Source organism: Colobus angolensis, unplaced genomic scaffold (assembly GCF_000951035.1).
Source record: "Colobus angolensis palliatus isolate OR3802 unplaced genomic scaffold, Cang.pa_1.0 Scaffold3, whole genome shotgun sequence".
Classification (NCBI taxonomy): Eukaryota; Metazoa; Chordata; class Mammalia; order Primates; family Cercopithecidae; genus Colobus; species Colobus angolensis.
In genome coordinates, this window is record NW_012116265.1 from 24,091,992 (window position 1) to 24,106,836 (window position 14,845).

At 43.7% G+C, this 14,845-nt stretch overlaps 1 protein-coding gene across 2 annotated transcripts in view; it reads left to right on the plus strand.

The window, feature by feature from the left end:
- The window catches only part of SLC8A3 (solute carrier family 8 (sodium/calcium exchanger), member 3), a 141,917-nt gene that overhangs the window by 13,415 nt on the left and 113,657 nt on the right, over positions 1-14,845 (plus strand). For both annotated transcript variants that reach the window (XM_011949653.1, XM_011949652.1), the window contains exon 2: positions 6,430-8,275. In XM_011949653.1, coding sequence (XP_011805043.1) covers positions 6,492-8,275 — 1,784 coding nt within the window. In that variant the 5' untranslated portion in view covers positions 6,430-6,491. The remainder of the gene's footprint in view (positions 1-6,429; positions 8,276-14,845) is intronic.

Sequence of the window (14,845 nt, forward strand, 5' to 3'; positions counted from 1 at the left end):
CTTGTGTAGTAGTACTTGGGAGAATGTCAGCAGGGTTACATGAAACTGTCAGATGGTTTGGAAGTCATTAAAGGTCTGAGAGACTTCAGAGAAGGCAAAATATGACAATTGCATGAGATCAGAGAAGCAAGAACAGTATAATATTATCTCACATATGACTGCAACATTCTCTACATTAAAAGCCCTGCTGCACTGCAGCCGCTGCCCACACAGGTTGAGGCAGCTGTAGAGCCACCAACCTGAGCGCTTAGAGCAGCAGAAGAAAATCATATTACTTTTCAAGACATAGTTGTAATCAATTATTGAATAATTGCTTGTTTATCTCCACCCCTCATCAGAAAATAAACTCTCAGAGGTTGGAGAAGTGGTTCATGGCTGTACCTGCAATTGTTAGCACAGCGTTTGGTCTTAATGGGAAAAAAAATGGATTTGGTCCAAGGAGCTTTTGGTAAATCCAGAATGTAGGCTCTCCTTGACTTTTCCCTGGTGCCCGCTTCCTACCACCCCCTCCTAGCTTATTCTCTTATCCTCTGAGGTCTCTCTCTGGGATTCTAAATTCCACACCTGGTTTTCACGTGGCTCTGGGCCCACCTAAAATAAATGTGTCCCTTCACTTCTTTCCTTTCCTATCATCAAAGCATGTTTGACTGGAAGGAACTATCGTGATCATCTAACCCGGAAGGAACTATAGCGATCATCTAGCCAAACCTGCATTTTATGGATGAGAAAGCTGCTGCCCTGACAGTCACTGACTTCCCAAGGTCTCACACCTCATTGAGCAAGGCTGGAAAGGAAGTTCTTGTCCATTTTCAAATCCAGGGCTTTACCATGGATCCACTCTGCCTGTATGTAGAGCTTCCAACCTTGTTGGGGGCTTCTACATCTAGAAAGACTCAGCCTGCCCTCCTTGAGCCTTTGCTCAAAGGGGCCCTCAAACCTAGGGTGTGTGCCAAGCACAGTGGTAACACCATGCGTCCTGGAGGTAGACTGCCAGAACTCAAATGCTTACCTTTCTGTTTACTAACTGGGGTCTTGGGCAAATTCCCTAACCTCTACGAGTTGCAATTTGCCATCTCTAATACAGGTGTGGTGATAATATCACCTCCTTCACTGTGAAGATTCAAAACATTAATAACGCAAGAAAAACATTTAATATCATTATATTTTCCTCCTTGGATACAAGTTCCAGTTGTGGCAATCAAGCTACCTAAGCAGCGGAGGTCACATCTTTCCTACTCTTGAGAGAGTCAGAAACTTCGTTCCTGTGGCTCTCGAGGAGTATTGCCGAGGACAGGACTGCACTGACTTCCGCCCACTGGAGGCAGAGGAAGTGCAGGAGAATAGGCAGTGTGCTTGGACTCGGTTGACACATCAGAGCCAGTGCAGCCTGGCTGGACCTAAAACTTTAATGTAAATTGGCTATGACGCCTGTGCAGGGGCCCAGATTTAGAAGCAGAGAGGTATAACTCTACCCAGGCTGGTGACATGCCCGGAGCAGTGTTCCCATTGGAGAAAGTGGAGGGCATAGCAGGAGGGATAATTTGCTCAGTCTGTCCTGGTGGCACTGTTTTATTAATGATCTGGAAGAGCGGAGGAACGGTGACTTTAATTAAATTTGCCAGTGATATTAAAAGATGTCAGGAGCCACTGCTGAGGACACAGACACCTTGCAGATGGCCTCAGGGGCGTTAGGAAGATGATCTGGGAAAGAGATGAGAGGCTGGGGGCTGAGCCAGGGCATCAGTCTGACTGAGAGAGGGGAATGTGACATGAGGACAGACGGTCATCATGAGCAGAATCTATCCAGGCCCACCGTGCTTGTCTGTATCTGTTCAGTTTGCAGTAGAGTTCTGTCTGACCTTCCTGCTCGTGTCTTGCCCCTTTACTGCTGTCCTAAACCCTTAGGTGAAATTGGTATTTCTGAAAGACAAATCATACCATGTCATTCTTTGCTTTACAACCCTATCATTGGCTTTTCTTTGCCCTTAGAATAAAACCTCATCTTCTCTGCCCGGCATCTAAAGCTTGCCATGAGTGAAGTTTTCCCTACCGTCTAGCCTCATCTACTGGGCCTCCTGCCTCACGCTGCATGTCTTGTAATCCCATGCCCACAGCAGCCTTTTCCATCGTGTTTCCATGTCTTTGCCTTTGCCTGGGCTGTTCTTTTTGACTCGAATGCCCTTCCCAGTTTCTTTCTTTTTTTTTTGACTAAAGCTCACTCATGCTTGAAGTCTCATTTCAGGGATCACCTCCTCCAGAACGCCTCCCTGAATCCCCAGGCTGGCTCAGTGCCCTCTTCACATTCCCATAGCATTCTGCCCTACCTCCTCTTTTTACAATAAAAAGTGTCTATTTATACATCTGTATACCTCTGCTAGATTGTACCTTTGAGGGCAAACGCGGTGACTCTTTCTTTCCTTTTTTTTTTTTTTTTCATTTAATCCACCAGCGTCTAATACCAGGTCTAGCAGATCACAGACTTTTGTCAATGTTTGTCAAACTGAACTGATGGGAAGGAGACTATTTGTTGGGAGGCTGCAGCAGGCAGCCAGAACAACCCCAGTAAGCCTGGGAACTAGGCATTGAAACGGCAAGTTTCTCCTGTGAGCAGGTGTGGGACAGTCATCTTACTTCTAAGTCCACATCAGACTGGAAACTGATTGGAGGCCATGGATGTCCTACAACAAAGTGGTACAGCTTAGTAGAATGAGATGGTTAAAGCCATACTTTATGTCATCTGTCTGTGAGTTCTAGTTCTATTTCTTTTGTACTTCAAATAAATGACTTTGCTAAGACTCAGTTTCCCAAAATATAAAATAGGTATAAAAATATTACTAACCTCATAGGGTTGCTATGAAAATTAAATGAGAAAGCACTCAGCATTATGCACACAATAAACACTTGTAGATGCTAATTACTGTTATTAATGCCTTTATGATTTGGGGTGGTCCTGGGGGTGGAAGGGTCTCAAGTTGAGTCATATCCCTGAGTATGCCTCGGGGTTAATAGCCTTCTGGAACCACCGAAGATCATCTGGGTCTCTAAAGGGTTGAGCTGGACCCCCAGGATGTTGGAATCTATCTCAATTGGTGTCTGGGCCAGGGGCAATTGCATAAAAAATGACCACTGGCTTGGTCATTAGAGATTTTCCTGCTTTCTCTAACATCTCAGCCAGAAACCATTTCCTAGCAGGGCTGCAGAGAGGAACTGGGCATTCACAAGGCATTTTCCACCTTCAATTTCAAAAACTTGTTGCATGCATTTACTAGCCATCTCACCTCCTTGCCTTCTTTTCTTTTTCTTTTTTGTTTTTGAGACAGAGTTTCACTGTTGTTACCCGAGCTGGGGTGCAATGGTGTGATCTTGGCTCACTGCAACCTCTGCCTCCCGAGTTCAAGCCATTCTCTTGCCTCATCCTCCCAAGTAGCTGGGATTACAGGCATGCACCACCACGCCCAGCTAATTTTGTATTTTTAGTAAAGACAGGGTTTCACCGTGTTGGTCAGGCTGACCTCGAACTCCTGACCTCAAGTGATCCACCTGCCTCAACCTCCCAAAGTGCTGAGATTAGAGGTGTGAGCCACAGCACCTAGCCTTGCCTTGTTTTCCTTAATCTTTTCCTTCAGTTCATTTATTTTCTCATGGAATAGTCTTTTTAAACTGGCCTCTGATTCTGATCATATGATAGCACTTTCCCCAGAAAAACCTGTTGCCACAGAGTGTCTACAGGGCCAAAGGAGAACAAAGACTGTCATCCTTCTTAATTCTCCTGGTCCATAAGGTAAATAGGACTCCAAGTCTCCTGTTCAACAAGATGATTCTACCATCCCAATGTTCCATGTCCTTTTACTCTGGAAGACCAGCTCTCTTCCCTCCCCTATGGATGCTCATCCTCTTGGGATTGGTTGGCTCTCACAGCAGCCGCCCCCTGTCATTGGGTTGGCACTTGATAAAAGAGCTGCTCAGCTGTGCCTACCATCTGTTGTCGCTGCATGGGGCTCATTGGAATCCACAAAGTGTCAGGGTTTTCAGAGGTCAAAGTGAGGAGCCAAGATCCTTTTCTCTCCACATTTCTCTGGGGTGGGTGAGTGTCAAACCTCTGAATGAAAGCCTCTGTGCACATCATTGATGACAAGAGCTTTCTTAAGCTTTGAAGATGGATGCTGAACACCTTCAACCACTCTATTCCTCCACAGTCATCCTCATAACCTCTTCTCCTCTGAGTGAGGACAATGGCAGAGGCCCCCAGCACCTGTTGAGATGCCCCCAGCACCTAGACTAATGGGGAATGTGGGCTTCAGCACTAGGCTGCCACTCTAGAGATTAAACCAAGTTAACCCTCAGCCCTTTGGGAGGGAGGTCTTCATGGGGACAATATACACCCTGATGTTTTGTGTTCCAAAGAGAATTTCTCTTTGAGAACAGTCTTTGGGAATTTAAAGAGGTCCCATATAGCCTCTAAAATCCAGTCAGGATTTGTCTATGAAATGTATATGTATTTGCAAAGCAAATGGCTATAGTTCAGATAAAAAATAAAGAAGGCTGATGTCTGAGGAAGCTTCCTTGGTGACTACATTTATTCATTCTGAAAACATACAGTTACTGAGAACCTACTAACCACTCAGGATACCATGATAAACAGAAGAGACAGTCTTTGCTCTTATGTCATTCACTGTTTAATGGATGAGATCTAAAGCATTATTAAGGGTGGGGAGTGCAAAGAAGAAACCCTCATTTCAAAGATGAATGAGAATAATGGCATGTACAAAGGTCCTGGGGTGGACATTCACTTGGTATAATCCAGGAGTGAAATGAAGGCCATTGTTGTTGAAATGTAATAAGGGAGAGAGTGACGGGATGAAGGGGGATGAGTGGGAAGGAATGAGTGCATGCAAGGCTTTGAAGGTCATGCGTAAGAACCTGATCTTTATATCAAGAGCAAGAAAAGACTACTAAAGCGCTTCAAATAGGGGAGTGATTTGCTTAAGTCTGTTTGTTTGTTTGTTTTTAAAAAAAGATTACAGTGGCTATATGAGGAAAGTGGAATCGAGAACTAGCAAGTGTTGGAGTGGTGAGCTCCATTAGGAGGCTACTGAAGTAGATTCATGAGGTAAGGAGTGATGGTGGCCTGGGCTGGGATGATGGTGGTAGAAATGGAGGAAGAGTTGAGAGGATTTAGTGATTAGATAAGGGAGAGAAGAGAGATGAAGCCTTGCAGATTAACACCTGCTTTCTAGCATGAGTAACTGGGTGGCTGAAAATGCTATTTTCTGAGCTGGGAAACAGGAGAAAAAGGAGCATATATGGGGGATGAAGACTTTGAGTCTTTAAGGTGCTGTACAAATCCAAATCGGCTTTCCTTTGTTACCAAGGGTACCCTACACAGTTGTAGCAGAGGGAGAAAGATCCCCCCTCCTTTTTTAGCTATTGCATGGTTATTTTCATTCTCATTCCACCCAAATGAGGCAGTGAGTGGTAAGATGAGTATGTAATAGTTTCAATTGCATTTCTTCCCATTCTTCTGAGCTCAAGCTCACCTTTTAGTGGTTTGAGGCCAGTAGATGAGGCTGCATATCACCCCCAAAATTTTGTCTCCAGTTTAACAAAACTTATCTGAGAGACATTTGCATGTTTTATTAATAATGATTTTTACCACTTGTTCCTTTTCATGTTTGGGTTTGAAATTTGAGTGGCTGGCAGATAGTCATCTTCCTGTTACTGCCTGCTTAAACTGCTCATAAGCAGGTTTTACTGGAGGGCTCAGAGCTGCTGTGAACTTGGTCTTGGGCACATCTTACAGGGCCTCTGTTTGGCTATGGGTGGGTGGCATTGACTATGAATCAACTCTTTTGATTTCCCAAGCTATCTCAGAATTATAGCTTGCCTCCAGAAGTCTTGCATTCGGGGAGGAAGTTTCTTTCCAAGGGAGTTCAATTATATGCAGAGCAAGGTTTTCAATTTTTCGGGGACTAGTCCATGAAAATTCAATTCAATATACTCTTGCAAACCTATGTTATCCAAGATTCTTGAGTATAATGACAACAGGGTAAGGAAGTCCGAACACCCCAGAAACAGTATAGATGGGGATGAAGATTCAGGTTATACATTGCCTATTTTAAATTGCTTCTTGATAACTCTCACAGGTAATAGAGGTTTGGGAGACAGGACTTGAAGGATATTGCTGCATTTCCATCCCCAGTATTCCCAGCTATTTCAAGCCATTTTTCAACGGAGTCTCCACCAGATGGTTTGGAGGACAGAGCAGTTATTTGTGCCTCCCATTGACATCTATTTTTCCAAGTGAGAGACTGCCCCATATGTTAGTGCAATATGTCACTGGAGGTGAAGCATCAGTCGTATTGGTGGGAAACTGCTGTTTGCTGTCCCTTTTTTCCTCATGCCTTTTCCTGCCTGTCTGATCTTTTCTAGGTCTCTGGCCTATCAGGAGGACGATTGGTGCTGCAATAGAAGCCAGTGGCCAAGTCTCGTGTATGGCGTGGTTAAGGTTGCAGCCTCTCACCTCTGCCTTCCTCCATTTTGGCCTAGTTACCTTTGTACTCTTCCTGAATGGTCTTCGAGCAGAGGCTGGTGGCTCAGGGGATGTACCAAGCACAGGGCAGAACAATGAGTCCTGTTCGGGGTCATCGGACTGCAAGGAGGGTGTCATCCTGCCAATCTGGTACCCGGAGAACCCTTCCCTTGGGGACAAGATTGCCAGGGTCATTGTCTATTTTGTGGCCCTGATATACATGTTCCTGGGGGTGTCCATCATTGCTGACCGCTTCATGGCATCTATTGAAGTCATCACCTCTCAAGAGAGAGAGGTGACAATTAAAAAACCCAATGGAGAAACCAGCACAACCACTATTCGGGTCTGGAATGAAACTGTCTCCAACCTGACCCTTATGGCCCTGGGTTCCTCTGCTCCTGAGATACTCCTCTCTTTAATTGAGGTTTGTGGTCATGGGTTCATTGCTGGTGATCTGGGACCTTCTACCATTGTAGGGAGTGCAGCCTTCAACATGTTCATCATCATTGGCATCTGTGTCTACGTGATCCCAGATGGAGAGACTCGCAAGATCAAGCACCTACGAGTCTTCTTCATCACTGCTGCTTGGAGTATCTTTGCCTACATCTGGCTCTATATGATTCTGGCAGTCTTCTCCCCTGGTGTGGTCCAGGTTTGGGAGGGCCTCCTCACTCTCTTCTTCTTTCCAGTGTGTGTCCTTCTGGCCTGGGTGGCAGATAAACGACTGCTCTTCTACAAATACATGCACAAAAAGTACCGCACAGATAAACACCGAGGAATTATCATAGAGACAGAGGGTGACCACCCTAAGGGCATTGAGATGGATGGGAAAATGATGAATTCCCATTTTCTAGATGGGAACCTGGTGCCCCTGGAAGGGAAGGAAGTGGATGAGTCCCGCAGAGAGATGATCCGGATTCTCAAGGATCTGAAGCAAAAACACCCAGAGAAGGACTTAGATCAGCTGGTGGAGATGGCCAATTACTATGCTCTTTCCCACCAACAGAAGAGCCGGGCCTTCTACCGGATCCAAGCCACCCGTATGATGACTGGTGCAGGCAATATCCTGAAGAAACATGCAGCAGAACAAGCCAAGAAGGCCTCCAGCATGAGCGAGGTGCATACCGATGAGCCTGAGGACTTTATTTCCAAGGTCTTCTTTGACCCGTGTTCTTACCAGTGCCTGGAGAACTGTGGGGCTGTACTCCTGACAGTGGTGAGGAAAGGGGGAGACATGTCAAAGACCATGTATGTGGACTACAAAACAGAGGATGGTTCTGCCAATGCAGGGGCTGACTATGAGTTCACAGAGGGCACGGTGGTTCTGAAGCCAGGAGAGACCCAGAAGGAGTTCTCCGTAGGAATTATTGATGATGACATTTTTGAGGAGGATGAACACTTCTTTGTAAGGTTGAGCAATGTCCGCATAGAGGAGGAGCAGCCAGAGGAGGGGATGCCTCCAGCAATATTCAACAGTCTTCCCTTGCCTCGGGCTGTCCTAGCCTCCCCTTGTGTGGCCACAGTTACCATCTTGGATGATGACCATGCAGGCATCTTCACTTTTGAATGTGATACTATTCATGTCAGTGAGAGTATTGGTGTTATGGAAGTCAAGGTTCTGCGGACATCAGGTGCCCGGGGTACAGTCATTGTCCCCTTTAGGACAGTAGAAGGGACAGCCAAGGGTGGCGGTGAGGACTTTGAAGACACGTATGGGGAGTTGGAATTCAAGAATGATGAAACTGTGTAAGTAACCTTCCTGTATTCTGCCCCTCCCCGACCCCATCTTTTGCCATCTCTTTCTGTCCTTCTGTACTGCACTTTACAACGTTTCCTTGTGTTTGTGCTAATGTCAAACTTTGGTTCCATCACAGGTATGCAGGATCAGCAGACACCACTGGACAGGTTCTGCTTCCAAACTCTTCTTCAGTTTTCTCACTTTAAATTGTTTCTGGGCAAGGAATCTTGTGACAAGAGCTAAGGACACAGAACATTTTGTTCTCTGAAACACAAAATGATGGCTGGTAGAGCTGTGGGATGACAGAATTTCATGATACCAGATTTTGGAGGAATTCTTGTGACTAAGAAGGACTAGAGAACTGCTTGGGCCTCTTCTTCCTCCCTTCTTCATATGAAGGGTGTCTATGAGCTTTGAAACCAATCCTTTCCATTCTGGGCAGCAATAGCCCAATCAGAACATTCTCAAGAAAACAACTGGCATTGGCTTTGTTCCCTGGTACTATATTGCCAGTCTCACTGTATAACCAGATTCCAGGCACATCTTTAATTTTGAAATTGCAAAATTGATAGAAATTTGGCAATCTTTTTAAATGCCCATAGACTATTTTATGGTGTGAGGCTTGCCCAGGCTAGTTGACTTGAGTCAGTATGGCTTGGATACTGGAAAGTATCTTGGAGAAGCAGAGCTCCCAGGGCAGTGGCCACTTGTCTTTAGTCACAGGTCTAAGCTCCAAAATCTGGTGAAGCAGTGAAGGAGAAACATCCTAGGAATTGTGGGAGAAAATATATCTTCTGTGTGGTCATCTCTTTTCACAGTCTAGGACTCTCCTGAAATACCTCTTCTTGGGTTACTGCCCTATTCTGCCCTTCAGAAACTGGGTGTTACACTTCTGTCACCTCTATTACCCTAAGGCCTCTGCCCATTGAACCCTCTTGCAAATTGGATATTCTGTCCTTTTTCCAGTTGGATAGCTTTAAAAGGGAAAGCAGAATGACTTTTCTCAGGATTTGTAGCTTATGAGAAAGTAGACTTTCCAGGGTGGCCTAGAAAGGTGGAGATGAGAAACAGAACTTCCTCTGAATGGCTGCACATATCCACAAGTAATAAGCAGTGGCAGGAGATGGTGTGAAGAGTAAAAGGAGCATATAGGAAGTTGTGGTGGGGGGTGTCCAATGTTTCAAGAACCTGCTCATTATACCTTCAGTGGGAAATGAAGCCATATAACCTCCAGAAGAGGAGGAGGAAGGTACTCATGGAAAAGTGGGAAGCCACAGAAGCTAGGGAGAGGTGTCCTAGGAGTGCTTCTGCCCAGGTCCAGCTATGAGACAGAGCTCAAAAAGAGCTGGGCACTGCTGGCGACAGAGCTGAGTGACCCGGGGGACCCTGCCCCTGTTCTTACTCAATCCCTTCCTAATAATGTGACTTGGGGCAGGTCATTTAGTGAGTCTGGAACTAAACTTTCTCATATGCAAACTGAGAATAACAATACTTTCCTTGCATGGAGGCAAGATCAGTCCTTTTTGCAGTTCCTTCCAGCTCTAAGATTTTCTGAACCATAGACATAAGCACTCAGCATAGGTCATATTTGCACTCGCCAAGAATGTATCAGGGGATATTGTCTCCTGAAGGGAAATGGCCATTGACAAATTGATTTATTAGAGCTCTGTTTAGTCATTTTGCTGGGAAGGATAATCATTTGTTAATGTAAGTAGAAATCTGTGCCTTCTGGAGAATACTATCCATTTATATGTACTCTGGGGAGAGAGTTTATACATACAAGTGAAGGACAGGGCTTCACTGGGAAAACAAACTCCATGAAATTTCACACAATTATGGCGATATCAGTGTGGAAGAAGATATGGTAAGGCATTAAATGACATTAAGACCACAAAATTTGCCATAATTTGACAGACTTGTGGTTCTTCTGATTCAGAACTCTTTCTACCCATGACACGGATAGGTTGTTTTTCAGCGATCAGGGGCTTAATTCATTCTATTAATTTCCTTGTTCTATTAATAATCAATTATGCACCTAGGATCTCTGAATATGACTAAACCTTCCTCAAACTCATTTGCGTTTTCAGTTTGTATAATATCTTGGTGTAAATGAGCCTTGCAAATTATCACTTCTGGTTGATACTCGCTCTAAAGGTATGCCAACCTCCAAAAGTTTGAGATTCTGTTCTAGATATTCTAGGGTTTGGTGAACAAATCTATGTTCCCATCCATCCCTTTTCATTTATTTTTTAGACTTCATTCATTGCAGAATAATGAGTCCAAAACCTGCTCATCTGTTCTCACATGGCACCCCATTCTTGATATTTTAAATTGAAATTTTACAACTAGAGGTAGTATTATGGAGCAGAAAAATCGTGGGCTCTAAGTACTCTGGGTTAGGATTCTGGCTCCACTACTGATTTAACAGTGTAGTTTGGGGAAATTTTATTAACTGATGAAATTATTTCCTCTTTGGCAAAATGGGGATAATAATCTCTCTCTTGCAGGGCCATTAAGATGATTCAAGGCATTGTATGCCGTGTACCTGGTACATGGTATATGCTCAGGAAACAAGACTCTTCATAGTAATATTGATGAATTAACAATATTCCTCAGAAGACACTGTTGAGTTGTTTAGGTTACTTGGCTCTTTGTATGACCCTAAGTAATGAGCATGCCAGTTTGGGGTTACTATGAAGAGTACTTACCTAAACTCATAAAATATCAGAGCTAGAAAGGACCTTAGGATAGCTTCTGCAGTCATGCTTCTTAAATTTCAATGTGTTGCTCAATCATCCAGGGATCTCACTGAAGAGCAGATTAGGTTCCAGGAGGTCTAGGGGAGGGATTGAGATGCTGCATTTCTAACAAGCTCTGGATGCTGCTGGCCCTTTCACCCCAACTTGGAGGTGAAAGGTTCTAACGCTCTTAACCAAATCAGGAGACCCAGCAAAGAGGTGGTTTTTCAAACAGCTTGCTTAATTGAATAATGATTGTTTGCTCTTTAATTCCAACTTTCAATCCCAACTTAGCAAGAACCCAGAGGCTGTGCTAATTGCCATACCAGTCTGGGAACCGAAATGGACACCTTCAGGGTGCTTGGACAAAATTGTGTGATACTTGGAACATCTGCTTTCCAGTCTCTCCCTCTTTGTGTAACTTTATTTGCCTATCAAGCCTGGTAGTATTGAAAATCTGCCTTCACTATACTCCCCTAAATATAATCAAGTTGAGGCCAGGCCTGTGCTCTATCAATAATATAGGATCCACGAATTCACATGTCTGGTTGTATGCTTTACTTCTTCAAAGGTGCTTTTAGCAGCATGGAAGACTAGAAAAGCACGAGTTTTGGAATATGAAAGCAGATGTGAATCCATCACCTACCAGTAACTTTTAACAAGTCACATCACTTTTCTGAGTACCAGGTTTTTGTTGGACAGCAGAAATAATGTCCTCTATCCTTCACGGGAATGCTAAATATAAATATGAAAAAAATGCACAGTGCCTTCTCATAGACAGTGCTCAGTCATTCAACAGACATTTGTTAAATATTTGCTATGTACTAGGTACCTTACTAGGCACTGGGGTTAAATAAGTGAATAAGACAAGCTGACATTTCAGCTCTCAAGGATCTTACTGTCAAGTGGAGAGGATAAAAGAGTACAGGCAAATCAAGGAACATGGGAGAAGTGGTATGGCTGAGATGGATTGAATAAAGGAGCAGTGAGAGCGCCCTGCAATGTGTGTGGTACCACCGAAGTTTCTAAATTAACCTTCACTAAGGACGTAGTGGTGACAGAGGTGAAGTGGGGATAGGTACGTGATTAATTTACGTCCATATTACAATAAATCCTTAACATTTGAGAGGGACATTATTGACGTTTTCATGATCCAGAAGAATCCTCACCTTTGCAATCATCACTATAGTCACATCTTGAGCATTATGGCCTTTAAGACTGTAACATACAATGACAAAACCTCACAGAGGTATGGGTTCTGCCTGCACACTAATTTCACTCATTAAACAAGTGAATGGCTCCTATATCCCAGGCTCTCAGCACGCCTTTGCAAAATAACAGATTATTGCAACTCTTGGACCTTTGAGGTCTCTGGGAATAGTCAAAGCCACAGATGTCAAATATGTAAATGCCAAGATCTATTATAATTAAATAGCACAGGCCTCCTTCAAAGAAAAAGAGAATATTGGCTATGCTGCACGTTCTCCAACCAAATCAGAATGTTAAATCTTGAAGGTATCTGACCTCCCATTTTTTAAATTATGAAGATGAAATTCAGAAAGGGAAAGTAACTTATCCAAGATCACATGGCTAGCTATGATAGAAAGTTAGAGTTGGAAAGAACATTAGAAAGAGAGGGTTGGAAAGGACTTTAGAAGCTGCCAATTGAATGTTCTCTCTGCCCTTTCCCGTCTTAGCCTTCTCCATTTTATTTTTATCCATAAATAAAATTCTAACTTCTAAAATAATATGGCAATTCTTAGGTAAAAGATGCTCTGGAAGTGTGAGTCCGGGAGTATTATGTGACTAATGTCTTAACTAAGAATAATAATGTATTATGGACTATTTTTAATCTCTTGCTTCACCTTGAACTGTTCAGGAAGGAAAATATTGAGCCCACGGAAATGTTTTTAAAAGTCTTTCTCTATCTGAATTGAGAAAAAGTGACAGGCATAGTTGGAACATCTTTTAGGCAGTGCTGGTGAACTTCAGGCTAGGCCTTGTTCCATGAACTAATAAAAATTTTCAAAATAATGCAGACCATTCCCTTCCAGGGATGCTTTCTCTGTAATGTCTTAACCCCAAGAAATCTTTCTGTAAAAATATAAAAAAATGTGGAGTGTTCCAGGATACAATTTTTACATTCTCCAATTTAACTAAAACACAGTCAATTTTTTGTTTTCTTTTTCTTTGGCTTAGCAAGGTTTTAAGATAGTCTCTTTCTGCCCACAGAGGGAGATGATTTGCCTCTAGAATACCCTTTCTGTACTTCAGAGAGTCACAGGCTGCAAGCTCATGGAGGATGAGAGTCAAGTAGAGGTGGTGACATCTCTCCCTTAGCCAACATCCTTCTCTTTCTTTTTCCTTATGCCTTCAGTGCCAGTAGCAAAAGCCCTCCTTCTCTTTAGGTAGACAGTCAGTCACTAGAACTGTGGCTTCCTGAAACCTTCAGAGTGGAGCTTTGTACTTGGCACAGATTTGTCCTGAAGAAGGGACTCCATTTCTGAGCCAGTTGTTGAATGGGGATACTTAGCAGTACAGTGAGGCACTTCCAGTAGGATTGTTCAACCACAATTGCCCACTTTCCAGGCCCAAAGGAATAATTGAAGGCTATGTAGACTTTTTAGCAGAAGCTTTGGTTATTGTGTCCCAAAGGGCCCCAGGTCCTGACGAAATGTCATTTTTTTTTTTTTTTGGTCTCTTTTCTTCTTAATTACTGAGACTGTCAAAGAATGTGTCAAATCATGACATATTCCAACTCCAGGATCCAAAGAGCACCCCAAGTTCTGTGGAGACCCTGTCATGTCTGTAAAACTCTCCAGGAAGTCCAGAGCCCTCTGGTTAGTTTGTTTTAGGGACTAGGCATGCGGTATCCCCTGACAACACTGGATCAGCAATTCTCCTTCTACCGAAGTCAGTCCCATGCCATGTGCAGCAGAGTATCCAGTGCCCCTGCCCTGGTCTGCTCATGTTGGTTTTCTCTCCAGAATAATAATTCCTCAACATCCACAAGAGATTGATTCCAGAACTACTCTGAGGATACCAAAATCCTCAGATGCTCAAGTACCTGGTATAAAATGGCATAGTATTTGGCATATGACCTAGGCATATTCTCTTCCATATACTTTATTTATTTATTTATTTTGAGACGGAATTTCGTTCTGTCGCCCAGGCTGTCCCTCACCCATTACAACCTGTGCCTTCTGGGTTCAAGCAGTTCTCCTGTCTCAGCCTCCCAAGTAGCTGGGACTACAGGCGTGTGCCACCATGCCTAGCTACTTTTTGTATTTTTAGTAGAGACAGGGTTTCACCGTGTTGGCCAGGCTGGTCTCAAACACCTGACCTCAAGTGATCCACCCACCTCAGCCTCCCAAAAAGCTGGGATTACAGGCGTGAGTTACCACGTCCGGCCCCCCATATACTTTAAATCATCTCTAGATTACTTATAATATATAATACAATGTAAATTTTATACAAATAGTTGTTTTCATGTATTGCTTTTTGAATTTGTATTGTTTTTCATTGTCGTATTATCCTTTTTTATATTTTATTTTTTCAAATATTTTCTACCTGTGGCACCCGCTGTTGGTTGATGGAACCTGTGGTTGGTGGGGCCCATGGATGCAAAGGGCTGATAGTGTGAGAAAACTGAGAGGTGCAGAGTTGGATATCCCATTGGGGAGAATGTCAGTGTGGGTTAAAAAAGACACACTGTGGTTGGAGATGATCACATGAATGGCCACTTCAAAAATGAATGGGTCTCATCCTCAAAGCAGGCTCTCCTGGGCACTGCTTGGGAAGGTGCTAATTGGGGCTTCGGGCAACAATAATAAGGGGATG